The 16,429-nt window shown below is 42.0% G+C and overlaps 1 protein-coding gene across 2 annotated transcripts; it reads left to right on the top strand.

The window, feature by feature from the left end:
• Window positions 1-2,075: 2,075 nt before the first annotated feature.
• Window positions 2,076-16,041, top strand: Pbk (PDZ binding kinase). 2 transcript variants are annotated; one of them, XM_013349255.2, is made up of 8 exons: window positions 2,076-2,445; window positions 5,596-5,673; window positions 9,300-9,393; window positions 10,294-10,436; window positions 11,113-11,282; window positions 12,531-12,660; window positions 14,687-14,863; window positions 15,306-16,041. In XM_013349255.2, exons 2-8 carry the CDS (start codon window positions 5,616-5,618, stop codon window positions 15,503-15,505), a joined length of 972 nt encoding a protein of 323 aa, XP_013204709.1. In that variant the 5' UTR covers window positions 2,076-2,445; window positions 5,596-5,615; the 3' UTR covers window positions 15,506-16,041. The 2 variants fall into 2 exon arrangements, with proteins under 2 accessions (XP_013204709.1, XP_005355561.1); XM_005355504.3 differs by having other exon boundaries at window positions 2,101-2,305.
• The last annotated feature ends 388 nt before the right edge of the window (window positions 16,042-16,429 follow it).

The following is a 16,429-nucleotide window of genomic DNA, read 5'->3' as shown; positions in this document are numbered from 1 at the left end:
GCTGCTTTGCTTTTTTTTTTTTTTTTTTTTTTTTGGTTTTTCGAGACAGGGTTTCTCTGTGGCTTTGGAGCCTGTCCTGGATCTAGCTCTGTAGACCAGGCTGGTCTCGAACTCACAGAGATCCGCCTGCCTCTGCCTCCCGAGTGCTGGGATTAAAGGCGTGCGCCACCATCGCCCGGCCTGCTTTGCTTTTCTGATTTTTTAGGTTGAACCCCAATGTCTGTCTCTGGGTTTTTAGTAATCGTGCTACAATCCAGTCCCCAGAAAATCCCTGATCTGTAGCCTCTACACAAATCCTGAATGGCTTGGCTCCAAGCTCCAAGTGAGCGAAAGAAACACACCCAGAAAATGGGACCAGAGCCAGGGGAAGAGACACTTTGTCCCCGAACCAAGAGCCTGAGAAAAGTCCCCAGACCCTGAAACCATGACCAAAAGAATGTACTAAGTCCCTAGATTCAGAGCCCACCAAAGATATTTGCCCTGACCCCAAAATTAAGGTCAAAAAGGTAAAAGGAAGTAAAGAAAGAAACACAGTTTGGTCTCAGAATTGGCGCCATCTCTACCCCTGACAAAACTAGCCAATCCCTGAGCAGGGAAAACTGACCAATCCCTGAGCCCCTAAAGGCTTGGCATTTTCCTCAGGCCTGAAAAGCCCCTTACATCATAGGGGTCAGCCAATCCCAAGCCTGGAAGTCTGGAATTCCGCCTCACCCCACTAGGGGGCAGTCAATCACAAACCCAGAGGCTTGGAATTCCCCAAGACTCTTCCCCTATATAAACCCCTTTGTTCGTCTCAGGATCCCTCGCCTACGCTGTTCTTGTTTAATTTCGGGTGTTGCCGCTTGCTGCTTCTGATGGTTGGAGGAACCCAAGTGAACTCACAATAGAGACTCTTGCTTCTTGCATTGAAGTTGGTCTGGTGGTAGTGATTCCGATTCTGAATTTCGGACATAACAAGATCAGATCCGATGCAAAAGCAAAGAGTCTTTAATTATGAGGTTTGAACCCAAGCCTCTAGTCTGTCCAATGTATCGGTGGAGCAGGAGAGACCCCGGCTGCAGAGGGGTGTGGGTATTTATGGAAACTGTCAGCTGCACAAAGGCCATCCAGTGGTGGTGGTTACTTCATTCCACCGTTATCAGTAAAATCACAGCCAGAGGCTGCCAGCTAACTTCTGATTGGTTCCTTACCATAAGTCGGTTCTCTGGCAGCTTCTTCCAGTAATTAGGACAAGGTCAGGGGCTCAGCACAGCCTCCCTAGTCAGGAGCCTGCATATTACTGGGTCTTTTTTGAAGCCTGTTATGACTACTAAGGGTCAGGATTAGGGGATGGGGGGCGGGATGAAGATTTGGTCCTTCGGCAGGAATCTGAAGTGAGAGGAGAGATCTAGTTTCATTTATTTATTTATTTATGATTTCCGTCTCTTCCCCGCCACCGCCCCCATTTCCCTCCCCCTCCCCCAATCAAGTCCCCCTCCCTCCTCAGCCTGAAGAGCAATCAGGGTTCCCTGCCCTGTGGGAAGTCCAAGGACCGCCCACCTCCATCCAGGTCTAGTAAGTTGAGCATCAAAACTGCCTAGGCTCTTACAAAGCCAGTACTTGCAGTAGGATCAGAAACCCATTGCCATTGTTCTTGAGTTCTCAGAGAGATCTAGTTTCTATTACCTGTCCTCTGATCTGACCTTCACATGTGGGTGGCAAAAACATACACAGTTTTTTTTTTAAAGTAAAATTTCTAAATATCTAATTTTCATTCTCAGCTCCAACATTTCTACATATTTCTAGTTATTTTTAAGGTCACATAAATCTTCAACAAAACATCCTACCTAATAATGCATGTTCAGAGCAGTGTTTTAGTTTGGGTAGATTTGCCTTCAAAACAGGCACATATTTTAGGGTTTGGACCAACGTCTGTTCTTCCGAAGGCCTGATACTTCCTAAAGAACCTTCCCTGCCATTCCTCTGGAAGGTCCCTTCTCTTTGGCATCTGTCAAACCTGGAAGCCCAAGCAGAGCAAGGCGGACTGCACGAACGAACGCGGGAGTTCTGACCCTAGTGCCGCCCCGTAGTCAGCGGCGGGATCTTTGAAAGTGCGCGCGTCCTAAAGGCGGCGGCGGTTACTGGAGCTCCAGTAACTGTCCCTGCACTTCCCGGAGTCGCTGTCCCTGCACTTCCCGGAGCCGCTGTCCCGACAGCTTTGAGCCAGCTGGCGGGTTCTGCCCTGGTGCCAGCCGGCGGGGCGCGACCTTTGAAAACGCCTGAACGCCGCGGCGGTTAGAGCGAGTTCCTGCACCTCCCGGACTAGGTGGGTGTGGCTGTGGTAAGGGAAAGCGTGGTGGACTCGAGGGAGGACAGCGGACGGGAGGAAGACAGTCGCGAGGGGAGGATCCGGGACCCAGAGGACAGCGGCCGAGGAGCTCTTCCGGGAAGGACAGCTGACAGCGGGTACGCAGCGGGCGGCCGGGGGAGGATCGAGGGAGGACCCAGGGGAAGACAGCGGACGGAGAATAGGGAATCCCCCTTGGAACCGTCGCGCAGAGTCTGACACTGAGCTCCTGGTTCGCGGGGAGTTTGGGGGTTCAGGGAGGAAATCACCGCTTTCTCCATGGAGGACGGGGAAGCACCTCTCAGCGAATGCTTCTGATTTTTAAGCTAAGGCCACAGTGGAAAGGGTAGGGATGTGACCAGGGGCAGTAACCCATTGGGTACAGTCCGTGCCAGCGTGCATGCAGCCCTGGGTTCCTTCCTCGGGACCAAAAGAGTGCCTGTGGCCCCAGCACTAGGGAGTGGAGACTGAAGACAGGACAGGAATTTGGCTGTGAATAGTTTCCTACACAGGGGAATATTGATTTTTTTTTGAAAAGTATATTTACATACATACATGAAAATTCATAGTGGAACCCATAACCTTGTAGAGTTAGCATATCCTAATAAAAGAATATTTTTGAAAAGTCAAGTACTGTTAAAACAATATTATATATTATGGGCAGGAGCGCTGGAGAGTTGATTGAGTAATTAGAGCCCGCACTGCTCTTGGGGGACAGGGCTGACCTGGTTCCCAACACCGGTGAGGAGTGACCCAACAGGTTCCTGTAATTGCATCCTTCACCTCAGGCACCTGTATTGCTGTGTATATACCACCCAACCTCTTGCCACACACAGCTACATAGTGAAAAATGAAATGTCAAAAGCAGTTATCAGATTAACCAAGCATGGTGTACGCTTGTGATCTCAGTCCCTTCGGAACTGAAGCAAGAGGGTGTAACATCGGGTATTAGCTGCGTATACACAGGCTGCTCAAGGCCTGTTAAGCTTGGGTGAAACACAGATTCAACAGAACAAAACATGACCAGGGCTTAGCAAGTAGATGCACCAGCTCTGTCAGATGTGCCCTTTGAACCCTAAGCCTCAAGGTGACGTGGTTTAAAGTTAATATAGTTACTTAACAGTGAACATCTATGGAAAGTATATGCAGACCTAAGACAGTACATAGACAAAGGCTCAAACTCAGTCAGGAAGGAAAAATACCAACAGACAACCAGAGTGGGTGGGACATAGCATATTTTGATATAAATAGTGTTAAATGGAAGATAAGGTAGTTTTGAGTGTTCAGAATGTAAGGGACTATTGGGCCTGGAGAGATGGCTCAGCAGTTAAGAGCTGACTGCTCTTCCAGAGGACCTGAGTTCAATTCCCAGCAACCGCATGGTAGTTCACAACCGTCTGTAATGAAGTCTGGTGTACACTGTATACATAAGTAAATAAATCTTTAAAAAGAATGTAAGGGAATGTTGGAACATTTAGATCTCGGTATTTTAATCTTTTTTGTTTGTTCGGTTTGTTTTCTTGAGAGGGTTTCTTTCTATGCTTATCTTTGGAACCTGTGCTGGAACTCCCTCTGCAGCCCAGGCTGGCCTTGAACTCACAGGGACCTGCCTGCCTCTGCCTCTGGGATTAAAGGTGTGCTCCACCACCACCCGGCTGGTGTTTTAATCTTTTAAAAACATGATACATCTTTGTATCCAGTCTTCAAGCTGCAGGAACATGGACATTGATATTCTCCAGGCCACTCTTTGCCAAGAAATTTGCACATGGTTTGTATTCTACAGACTGATTTGTTCCCTCCCTTTCCTGAACTGGGTGCTGAGGGTTGCACCCATTCTCATCTAGGAAATCAGTGATGCCCAATCTCTGTTGATAAGCCCACAAAAATCACGTCTTCAGCTTTGTTCAAGATCTATGTTTGGCTACCTGTTTGACCTTTCCTCCAAGATTCAATAAAGCCTTCACAAATGAGCTCCCAATATCCCATACCCTCTTTGTTTTTCATTTGTTCAATCTAGAAAGCCTCCCACTCCCACCCCACCCCCTATTTTTTAAACTTTTTTTTTCTGTAGCCACACTTAAGTCGTCGGGAAATCATGACATTTTTCTGGACAGCTTTAGACATGCGCCATCAATGGAAGCCTAAGCATGGCCTTCTATATCTGGTTTTATTCACTTAGCATGTTTTCTTGGTTCATTTGTGTTGTACAGGGCAATACTTCGTTCCTTTGTATGCGGATGCCACACTGTGCTCTGCACTCAACACGTAAGGAGTACTTCTCTTGTGTGTCCAGACTGTTGGGAGTGTTGCTGTTTGGATGCAGTTTTCTACTTTTATTTTGTTTGAGGCAGGGTCTCACTGTTGCCCAAGCTGGTTTTAGCCTCCAAGTGCTGGTATTAGAGGTACACATATAGGCTTGTCTTAAAGGAAAACGAGACCTGTTTGTAACCTCCTGAGAAGTGTGAGGGAAACGTACTGCTTACCTTATGTTTTGGCACTGGGAATGGAACTCATGGCCATGTGTATGCTAGGCTAACACTCTCCCACTGCGCTGCATTCCCAGCTCTTGTTTACTTTTTTGAACTAGGTATTTTTTAATTCAAGTTTGTATTTTTAAAGTTTTTCTTTTTTTTTTTCTAAGCCAGGTGGTGGTGTCACACACCTTTAATCCCAGCATTCGGGAGGCAGAGACAGGCAGATCTCTTTGAGTTAGAAGTCAGCCTGGTCTACAGAGCAAGTTTCAGGACAGCTAGGACTACAAAGAGAAACCCTATCTTGAAAAACCATATACATATATATGTAAATAAATGTAATTAAATTTTTTATATAAAATGTTATATACACACATACACACACACACACATATGTTGAATATGTGTGTGGGCAGGTGTGTGCCACAGTGTGTGTGGAGGTCAGAAGACATCTTGTGGGAATTGGTTTTCTGTACTATATGGGTTTCAGGAATCGAACTCAAGTTGGCCAGCTTGGCAGCAAGTGCCTTTTCCTTCTGAGCTTTATCTCTGGCCTCTAAGTATGCATTTTATAGTTAAAACCACAACCCCTAGTCACTGGTAGTATGAGTATTACATGAGTAAGTAATTGTATCTCTGGGTTTCAATTTTACCATTGTAAATAAAATTGAATGAAGTATTTGCTGATGTTATTTTCAGTTCTCAAATTGTATATTTCCATGATAAAGTGATGTTATGGGATTCTTCTGAGTGTTGTTCTTTATAGCTGCTTTATAACTTAGCTTGTTTTCATTATAGGACCTAAAGTGATTGCTACAATGGAAGGAATTAATGATTTCAAGACACCAAACAAATTGTCTGAAAAAAGGAAATCTGGTAAGATTGCAGAAGTAAGACCTTTTCTTGTTGCTGTTTCTACTAGAAAAGTTTTAGTGTTTGCTCCTTGCCATTGTCTGTGAACAGTCATAGCATTGGTTATTATAACCACGCTAACCATAACGGAGCTTCTAATAGTGTGGGCTAGACTTTCTGTCGATGGCGTGGTCATTCTTGATTTTAGGTTCTTCCTGGTAATGGCATCTGACTTGGACCAGATGTTAGCAGGCATCAGTTCTCCCCTTCCAGGAGGAAATTCCTAGGATTCCTCCAGGAGTCAAACATCGATTGCATAGCAAGCATTTTCACCTGTTGATGCCTCTTAAAGATTGTTTAGGATATTTTTTGTTTGTTTATATTTTTCCAGACAGGGTTTATCTGTGTAGTCCTGACTGTCCTGGAACTGCTCTGTAGATCAGGCTGGCCCTGAACTTAGAGATCCTTCTGTCTCTGCCTTTTGAGTGTTGAGATCAAACCACCACCTGGCTTGTTTAGGATATTTTTTTTTCTATGCTGTTTTATTGTATGTTACAACCAGTGTATATAAAATAGTTAAACCTTGTGAAGCAGAAATCCACGAAAGCTCAGAGAGGTGGACGTTATGGACTGGCAAGTACAGACTGTGTACTGTGGCACGTGCTAGAGGAGCTTCTGTACAGACTTCAGATCTAGTTCTCTCGAATACCCACGGGTTTATGAGAAGTGGTTTGAGAAACCTCAAGATGTATGATGACAAAAATGAGCAGACTTCCTGGGGTCTGAAGGGATTTGTACTTGAAGACATTCCAGTCAGCAGAGGGTCATGTTTAGGGTATCTTAAATAGTTGGTCATGTGTAGAGTAATAGAAATTTTAGCAATTTTTTTTCCCACTGCGATCTCTCTAACTTTAAACATCACCCTGTTACACTGGGTCAGCACGCTTTTGAATAGAGGTGCTAGTAGGCATATTTGTGTGGTTCCCAATGCAGGTTAGATGTGGTTGTTCACAGATGCGTTTGTCAGACTCCAGCCCCACTCTTGCCTCTGAGTTCTGATTATAGCTTGTGCTCCCACCCGCAGCCCAAGAGGACCTTTAAGAACATCTCTTTATCCCTCGGTGTGCCCAGACTATCCTTTACATCAGTGAGCCTCTTTCTGAGATGTGTATCTGTTTTATGATGTTCTTCCATCCTTGTCAATAAGTGGTATGTTTTGACTGGTTTATTTTTCTCCTGGCATGAACCCTGGTTTTTGCTTCTTTCATACCTGGTAATTTTTGGTTAGGTTGGTAGATGTTTTATGTAATTGAGTGCTGGATTTTGTCACTCTACAGTGTGTTTGGTTTCATGAAGTTCCAAAGCTTATTTGGCTGAATGATTGTGCCTTTTGAGGCTGGCCTTTAAGCTTTCTTACAGACTTTGCTTGGGCTAAAAGTTAGCGGTAGTATTGAATAGTTACCCTTTAGGGGGCTTTACGTAACATTCGGCTACAGTACCACCTGATCTGGCTGATGATGATAAAGTGATCTTACTCCTAGACTTCCATTGCTTTCCTGGCTTGGGGGAATACTACCCAATAGGTGTGCAGCTAAGTATTAGCCAAGCACTTTACTGGAAATCTTTTGTGTTGTTCATTGTCTTTTAGTTCCCTCCTGTTTTCTGCTCCACAGCTACCTAGCCCTCCTTGACCTCTGCTCTCTGTCTCTGTGGTTTGACAGTATTGTGCTGTTTCCTCTGCTTAAGCCTGGGACTGCCTTTGAGGGCATGGGGTGATGATCGGGCTTACTTCATCAGTTCGTCTTTGTTCAGAGGTTGTAGCTCTGCTCTGCCTCTTGCCATGCATCTGAAAACTATTTTGTCAGGTGTTGCCGTTCACAGAGAGAGCAGCTCCAAGAGCAGCTTATTCCTGACCAGAAGCAGAACTGCCTCATCCTTGTAATAAGTATAGAATGCTCTGAATTAAATTTGTTTCGTTTTTGTTTTTGCAGATGCCAAAGCATATTCAAAGATATGTGTCAATGGTGTGTGTGTGTCTCCTTAGGCACATGTCACGGGATCAGGAAACTATGTAAAAGGCCAGGTTGTACATAGTTCCAGGCACACAGGTCATATGTACCCCAGGACAGCTATGCGTGTGTCCCAGCACAGCATCATAAAAGTACTTAAAACATTACAAAGTTTTCTTGCAATTTTCTATTTTTGTGTTTGTGCATAGAGTGCTGTTTTTGAGCATGATCTTTGTAAGATGATGTGTCACAATGTCACAAAGTTGACCTTCCTAGTGGACCCTGAGGACCACATTGGGATTTGCTCATGCTTGCTTGTTTGATTTCTTTATTATCTCTTTAAGATATATTTTTATAAGTGTGTGTGTGTGTGTGTGTGTGTGTGTGTGTGCGCGTGTGTGCGCGCGCACGCGCTCACGCGCTTTCCACATGCTTGTGGTTACCCTTGGAGGCCAGAAGAAGGCATTGGATTCTCTAGAAGTTGGAGTTACAGATGGTTGTAAGCTGTGTGATTTGTGTGCTGGAAATTAAACTCTGGTCCTCTGTAAGAGCAGCAAGTGCTCTTGACCACTGGGCCGTCTTACCAGCCTCTATATTCGTTATTTTTAAGTAGCCCTTTAAGAATGTACAAAAAGGTCCTTGGACTTCCCACAGGTCAGGGAACCCTGATTGCTCTTTGAGCTGATGAGGGAGGGGGACTTGATCAGGGGAGGGGGAGGGAAATGGGAGGCAGTGGCGGGGAGGAGGCAGAAATCTTTAATAAATAAATACATTTAAAAAAAAGGAAAAAAAATAAAAGAAAAGGAATATAAGCCCTGCCTAGGTTATAGGATTCGTCCAAACACAGCAAATTAATGTTGAAGTTTTATGTGTCATGATCCCAATGTGAAATACTCTTCTTAATAAAAATGAAAGCAAGGCGGCCGGGCGATGGTGGTGCACGCCTTTAATCCCAGCACTCGGGAGGCAGAGGCAGGTGGATCTCTGTGAGTTCGAGACCAGCCTGGTCTACAGAGCTAGTGCCAGGACAGGCTCCAAAGCCACAGAGAATCCCTGTCTCGAAAAACCAAAAAAAAAAAGAAAGCAAGGAAAAAAAACAGAATGTACAAAAAGGACCAGACAGTGGTGGCAAACATGTTTAAGCCCTGCACTCAGGAGACAAAAGCAGGCAGATCTCTGTGAGTTTGAGGCCAGCCTGGTTTACAGAGCAAGTTCCAGGACAGACAAGGCTACACAGAGGAAATCCTATCTTGAAAAAAAAAAATTAAAAAAGGACCAGTGGGATGGCTCAACAGGTTGACCTAAGTGTAATTAAGTATAATTTGTTCAAACAGAACCAAGTTCAAAAGCTGTCCTCTGACTCCCATGTGTGTGCCGTGGCAGTCACATCTGCGCGCGCACACACACACAGAGTAATAATTAAATAGATTTTTAAAATTAGCTTGTATGCCCCCAAATAGGCCATTTACATTAGTTACTGTGAGTTACAGAAGTAGTCTTGGTCAAAGGGTACTCATGTACTCTGTAAAAAAAAAATGATGCTATCACTAATCTTACCACAGTGTTTTCAGACTGTCAAGATACTTTTGTACTGCTGCAGTTTTCAAGTGCTAAGTGCTGGCTTTTGTTTTTGATTTGTAGTATTATGTTCGACTCCATATGTAAATATCCCTGCCTCTCCATTCATGCAGAAGCTCGGCTTCGGGACTGGTGTCAACGTTTACCTAATGAAAAGGTGAGTGCAGGATTTCCAGCTTGTGGGACTTAGGTCCATGTGCTTGCTGTGGGCAAGTTCCTCCCCACACCTGAACCCGACATTCCAGTTCTCAGAACTCTACAGCTGCGGGAGCTCTGCCCCAGCACTTCACCCCCGCAATCCTCCTGGCAGGTTATTAGAGGGAAGTAGCTTAGCCCTTTGCTGGCTTCGCTAAGATCACCATGAAGTGGTGGAAAGATCCTAGAACATGGTTTTGAATGTGGTGTAGGAGAATCGCTGTTGTTTGTGGGGAGTTGAAATAGTGAAGAAGAGCATGGCAGTTTAATGGCTATAGGGAAGGGATGTAGCCCCTAAGGAGCTACCCTCGCCCCAGGAGATGGCCTTGTACCCATGCACTAAGTGGACTGAGCAGGCCTAGTGAATAAAGAGCACACGAGGATTAGAGGGAAGGGGACAGAAAGTATATTTGATCAGAAAATATGTATATGAAATTGCAAATAATAAAGGAGAGCATACCATTATATACAGACTTTTTTTGAGTATCTCCTTAAATTTCTTTAATATTAATTATAGAATCTTGTAACATATAAAGTGGTTGATAAAATAGTAGACTGACATGCCAGGATAGAAATGTTAGAACATTTTTCTAAAATCCTAACAAAAAAGCAGTTTTTGTTTAATTGTACTTTTATAAATTCATAACATTCCATGTTTATCTTTAATCCCTTCTCAGAGCTGAGATGTCAGGTTCTGTTCAGTGCATCAAGACTCACTGACTTAGTCCAAACAGAAATGTAGCAGGTGTCGGTGATCTAAAGAATTTTATGTATTTTTAAATACATATATTTCTCTGGAGTCAGTTTGGGGACTTTTAAAATTCATTGTGTACCTTTTTACATTTACATGTGTATATTTTAGATCTCCAAGAGGATTGTCTCATTCTCCTTGGGCTGTGAAAAAGATCAATCCTATTTGTAATGATCATTACCGAAGTGTGTATCAGAAGAGACTGACTGATGAAGCTAAGATTTTAAAAAACCTTCATCATCCAAACATCATAGGTAAGTGCAGGTTGACTTGATGGTGGTATGCGGTAGAGCAATGTTCTGTAGTTCTAGAAACAGTACAGATGCACTCTGAAGTGGTTATGCTAGTAAAGAAAGTTAATGTGGATTGTCTAAAGTGGGTGGAGAGATGCAGCAGCGGTAGGAGGACTTGACGCACTTGCAGAAGACTCGGGTTCAGGGTTCAGTTGTTGGCAAACACATGGGGCTCACAACTGTCCACGGAGGATCCACTGTCTTGACTTTCACTGGTACCAGGCACACACGTGATGCACATTTATTCACACACATAAATCTAAGAACATCATTTAAGATCCACATATTTTAGATCTTTAAGTGCTTGTATCTCTCTAACCCTCGTGGAGTTGAGGTGTAGTCATCTGGTTCAGGTGCTGTGAGGATTTCAGGACATTTACATTTATTAAATGGGTTCTTACATTGTCTTCACTTTGCATTTTTGGTACTAATGGGGATGGTGGGATCATTCTATTTATGAAAGCATATTAAAACTGTGGTGATCTGTGGTGCTGGACACGCTTGAAGGCATTGAAATTATAGCTGTGGGTTAATTTTGTAAATGATAGCTGTCTCGTTTTGTTAGTTCAGGTCCAAGTTATATTACCGAAGAAGCCCTGGTTTCCAGACTAATAGAAGAATGTCACATTTTCTTAAGGGTATCGTGCCTTTACTGAAGCCAGTGATGGCAGTCTGTGCCTCGCTATGGAGTATGGAGGTGAGAAGTCTCTGAACGACTTAATAGAAGAGCGCAACAAAGACAGCGGGTGCCCCTTTCCAGCCGCTGTCATTCTCAAAGTTGCTCTGCACATGGCAAGAGGGCTAAAGGTAACTGTGCTGTTATATTTCAGATAGCTTTGGAGAACTTAAACATGGCTTATACCTATGCTGCTGTGTTTTTGGATAGATATATAAGGAAGGGAAGAAATGTATATACTAACTAAACACTAGTAATAGTGACTTTAGAAAACTACTGGTGACTCACAGTGTAATGATGAGAGTGATGTCAGGGTGACATGCTAAAGTTTCATATGAAATTGGTTTATGGAGCAGATTGGGAAAAAAGCATTGTAAATACATTCAGTACAATTCAGTACATTTATAGATAACTTTAGTAGGACAGAGCTGGGCATGGTGGCACACACCTTTAATTGCAGCGAGACAGAGGCAGGCAGATCTCTGTGAGTTCAAGGCCAGCCTGGTCTACAGAGTGAGTTCCAGGAGAGCCAGGACTACACAGAAACTCTGTCTCGAAAAACAGAAACAAAAGGAGAAACATCTAAATTACTTACTGACTGATGGCTTTAATTATGTATATATAATGAAATTAGTAATGCAACCATGTTGGGGCTATTCAGCACATGATGTCAGCATTTCAGCATTTGCAGCAAGCATAGAAGCTCCTGTGAAGGGCAGATCACAGCAAGAATGGTCTCTCCCTTCTAAGCTGGGCTCACAGTATAGAGCTCAGCTGCTGACAAATGAACAGCCCTTTTGCTGCACTCTTCAAAATGTGACTATAATTACGTACACCCCAGAAGGAGTTCATGTAGAAAACATAATATAGCTCTGGGGTACATCTCTGCATCTGCACATGATTATAGTGTCCCCATGTCACCTGTTATTCTTGCATTACATCACAATTTGAGATACTTGCTATTGTGAAAATTTCAAAATTTAAAACTATTGGTCTCAAGTGAAATTGGAGTGTTTTGAAATCTGATAGGAAATTATATGGGCTTTAAGAATTCAGACATCTTTAAGGAAAAATTTAAATGACATGGCCTATCCTCTTCCTGGATTCACACACTGAAACAATTCAATAAGTCCAGTTCACAAAGGGAGTTCAAGTCATTGCTGTTTGTTTGTTTGTTCTCCCCTCCCCCCTAGACAGAGCTTCTGCCCTGGTTGTCCTGGAACTCGCTCTGTAGACCAGGCTGCCTTGCTCTCAGAGATCCACCTGCCTCTGCCTCCCAAGGCGTGTGCTACCACTGCCTGACTCAAGTCATTATTTTATTCAAAGAACTTTTATTAGGTTTTTTCTGCTCATGTATTTGATTGTTTTTACCATTTTAGTATCTGCATCAAGAAAAGAAGCTGCTTCATGGAGACATAAAGTCTTCAAATGTTGTAATTAAAGGTGATTTTGAAACAATTAAAATCTGTGATGTAGGAGTCTCTCTGCCATTGGATGAAAATATGACTGGTAAGTAACATTGTTTTAAATTCATACAAATTTTGAACTCCTAATTTTTGCATTCTACAACATAATAAACCCACATGATTTAAAATGAACTGTTTATGAAAAGTGTGTAATACAGAGTGTCTTTGGTGGTTTGCTTCCTCTGAGTGCCCAGCTTCTTCTGTTGCTACATGGACTGTCAGACTCACAGTCTTTCCAGTATTGAGTCTGTGCCCACACAGGCTCTTACTAGTTTGGATTTTACTTGAATAACTTTGGGAAAGACAGACCCACCAGACTAGAACTTCCCCAGCTTCTGGGTATTCTGATCCAATGATGCTAGTCAGGACTATTATAGCTTCCCTTTTCTCTTCAAATGTTTCTCTACTTGTACATCTATTGAAAGCCTCAAAGAAGAATTTTGAAGATAAGATTCTTTGATTAAACAAACTGCTTGTTTTTCTCCCCTATTGTTTGGAAGTGAGTTATAAGCATTTTGTTTTCAATTCTGTCCTTGTATAAAATGGAGATTATAGTGATGAAATACTGAAGAATTATATTTTTAGGGTAACTTTAACACTGTTCAGTGAATTTGATTTATCTTAGAGAAATAGAGTTTTTAAATATATAAAGGAAATTTTGCCTTAAGGAAGATGTCATCGAATACTGGACAAAGGAATTAAATTAGATTTCTAACAAAATATTTAGGAGAACCTTGAGTTTGGGGAGTTTGGCAATGAAAATTTATGTAGTTATTGGAGGATCATTGGGCCACTGTTGGCTGCTTCCTTGTCAATGGAAGGAATAAGAAAGATAGGAACAGAAGTCACTGGGAAATGTTAATAAAGCCAAAAGCTGGACTATGGAAAAATAAATTCTCTCAAGATTGAGAAATAGAGAACATAGCCACCAATATGAGGCGTGAAGAGGGTCACAGCTGCATGCTCTACACTTGTGTAAGGACTATTACAGACAGCCATATTTCACTAAATATGACAGCCTACATAAAAATGCAGTATCAGGAGAGATGGCTCAGTGGTTAAGAGCACGGGCTGTTCTTCCAAAGGTCCAGAATTCAATTTCCAGCAACCACATGGTGTTCACAACCATCTATAATAAGACCTGGTGCCCTCTTCTGGTGTGCAGGCAGAACACTGTATATATAATAAATAAATAATGCAGTTATCAAAATTGATATAAGAACTAGAAAATCCAAAAACAACTAGTAAAGAGACATTGATTTTGGAAGAAGAGTGGTACTAGAGTGAGCGGCTGTCCATTGTAGTCCTATATACTAGGAAATGAAAAGTTAAAAATTCCACTTATAACTCCAAGATATTTAAAAATCTAAGAAAAAAATGAATAAATCCATTAAGTCTAAGCCTCTAGTCTGGAAGCTATAAAGCATCACTAAGGTGGAACCAGATAGAGAAAGAAGGATCTGTATATTTGAAGACTTGATACTATTGAGATGTTCTTTGCAGATTGATCTAAGAGTCCATTATTTCCTAATTAATTTTTTTGCTGTTTTTTTTGTTGTTGTTGTTGTTTTCTTTTGGCTTTGCTCTTATATTGAAGCTGACAAAAGGACTCTAGACTGCAAGGGGCTGTGAGTGGCAGATACTTTCAAGGCCAGCCTGAGCTCCTGACTTAGTCATGGAAGCACTGAAATGCCATTTGGCTTTCAGCCTCTGTGATATTAAGAGCTTACAAAAAAACCCAAAACCTAGACATGAAGTAGTCTGCTGTGTCACACCGCTTACAAGATGGTCTGGCTTGAGTCTGGAAGTTTGACATCTATCTATACTCTAAATTTCTGTTACTTTCTAAGAGAACTATTGTTTTCTTACCAACTGATAAGATTTTAATACTTCCTATTCTGATAAGGGACAGATCCTTTATAGTGAGGCTGAATATAGTGATTAACTTATGAACTTCCTACATAAATGAGTTTTGCTTGTGTTGTTTTGTTGGTTGCTTGCCTTTCTCCATGATCTTTAACAGCTGTTCTTATGACTATTCTACTTGTATTTTTGTGTGTGTGTTTTAGTGACTGATCCTGAGGCCTGTTATATTGGTACTGAACCATGGAAACCCAAAGAAGCGTTGGAGGAAAATGGCATTATTACTGACAAAGCAGATGTGTTTGCTTTTGGCCTTACTCTGTGGGAAATGATGACTTTATGTATTCCACACATCAATCTTCCAGATGATGATGATGATGAAGGTATAGATACAAATAGGTTTTAACATAAATCTGAATTTCTTTCTGGTAATTAGTACATAAAATTCTCTTTTCATTAAGTTAAAATTCAAATAGCAAGTTGTTTTAAGATTATAGTAGTACTGTGATTCATTTGGCTATATTTAATCTTATACAAATGAAATACAGATTGAGAATAGGGGTATTATGTATGTAACCTCTCCACTCATGGGTTCTCATTTTTCTTTAATAAACTACATTTGCTGGATGGGTAGGTGGGGTATCTAGTTGAAACAAGTTTCCTTAACTTCTTGGTGAAGAGAAAATAGCGACTATCTGTGGCAGGAATGGTTGAACAGACTACCTGTGGTCTGGGTAACCCTGCTTTGTTGCAGGACATAAGCTGTTGAGCTGTTCCATGACCTACACGGTTTGCTTGTTTCCATTTCTAACTCCTCATGTGCAGATACAACCTTTGATGAGAGTGATTTCGATGATGAAGCTTACTATGCTGCTCTGGGGACCAGGCCATCCATCAACATGGAGGAGCTGGATGAATCCTACCAGAAAGTCATTGAACTCTTCTCTGTGTGCACTAATGAGGATCCTAAAGATCGTCCTTCTGCTGCACACATCGTTGATGCCTTGGAACTAGAAGTCCAGTGATGCTGTTTGTGGTCCAAGCATGAAGCATAGCTTGTATGTGAACTATTGACCCAGATGCATTTATTTATTTAGTTACTGCAGTGGCTAGACACTGCAGGTGGCTTATTTTAGGACCACTGTACTGTTAATATTTGCTTAATTTTCTGACATTATTTCATATAAGCATTTATTATACTGGATAGATAGTCTGTGAAGTTTAAAACTAACTCTCCAGGTACTTAGATGCTGCCCCTGATTTAAAACACTAGTCACCCTGTCTGAGGTGACTTTAGAATCAAGGGACCATTGCTTTACTAAAGATCTTTTTAGGTGTTCATTAGTGGGTCATGAGAAATTTACCTTATACAGTACAAAGTGAATCTGCATCTGTTCGGTGTCCAGCTATATAGCTGACCTGTTGGTTCATGTGCTTATTAAATGTTCCCTGGAGCTTAAGAACATGGTTCAGAAGAGTAGCTCCTAGGGTTTTCAGACCCTGGTTACAGATGTTTTGTATCTCTTCACATCTTAGTGTTTAACTTGTTAAATATATTTTTATTCAGTGTATTTTGTTTTTATTGACTGTATCTTAAGTCTTTCAAAGTTGTGATACAAGAATTAATAAAGGACAGTTTTGATACCAGCCACCTCAGCATTATCTTCTATTCTTGTGTTGCCACTGAACTTGGGTTCAGTTTTTATTGAAACCTTGTTTTCTTACATATAAAGTGAGATTGAATTGGATCAATTGAGTCACAGCTCTTTGGAATTGCCAGAATTAACTGACTTGGTAAAACCAGGTCATGTACTGAGACGTAGCTACAGATAGAATCTTAGGTAATTCAGCAACAGATCACTAATTAGCACATTGTCCATCAAAACAGTGTGAAAGTGACAGCAATTTGAAAGTTTACTTACGGAAAAAAGATTCAGTAGTCTTACCTA

This window comes from Microtus ochrogaster, chromosome 17 (genome assembly GCF_000317375.1).
Source record: "Microtus ochrogaster isolate Prairie Vole_2 chromosome 17, MicOch1.0, whole genome shotgun sequence".
In the NCBI taxonomy this organism is placed as follows: Eukaryota; Metazoa; Chordata; class Mammalia; order Rodentia; family Cricetidae; genus Microtus; species Microtus ochrogaster.
This window is presented reverse-complemented; position numbering and strand designations above follow the sequence as displayed.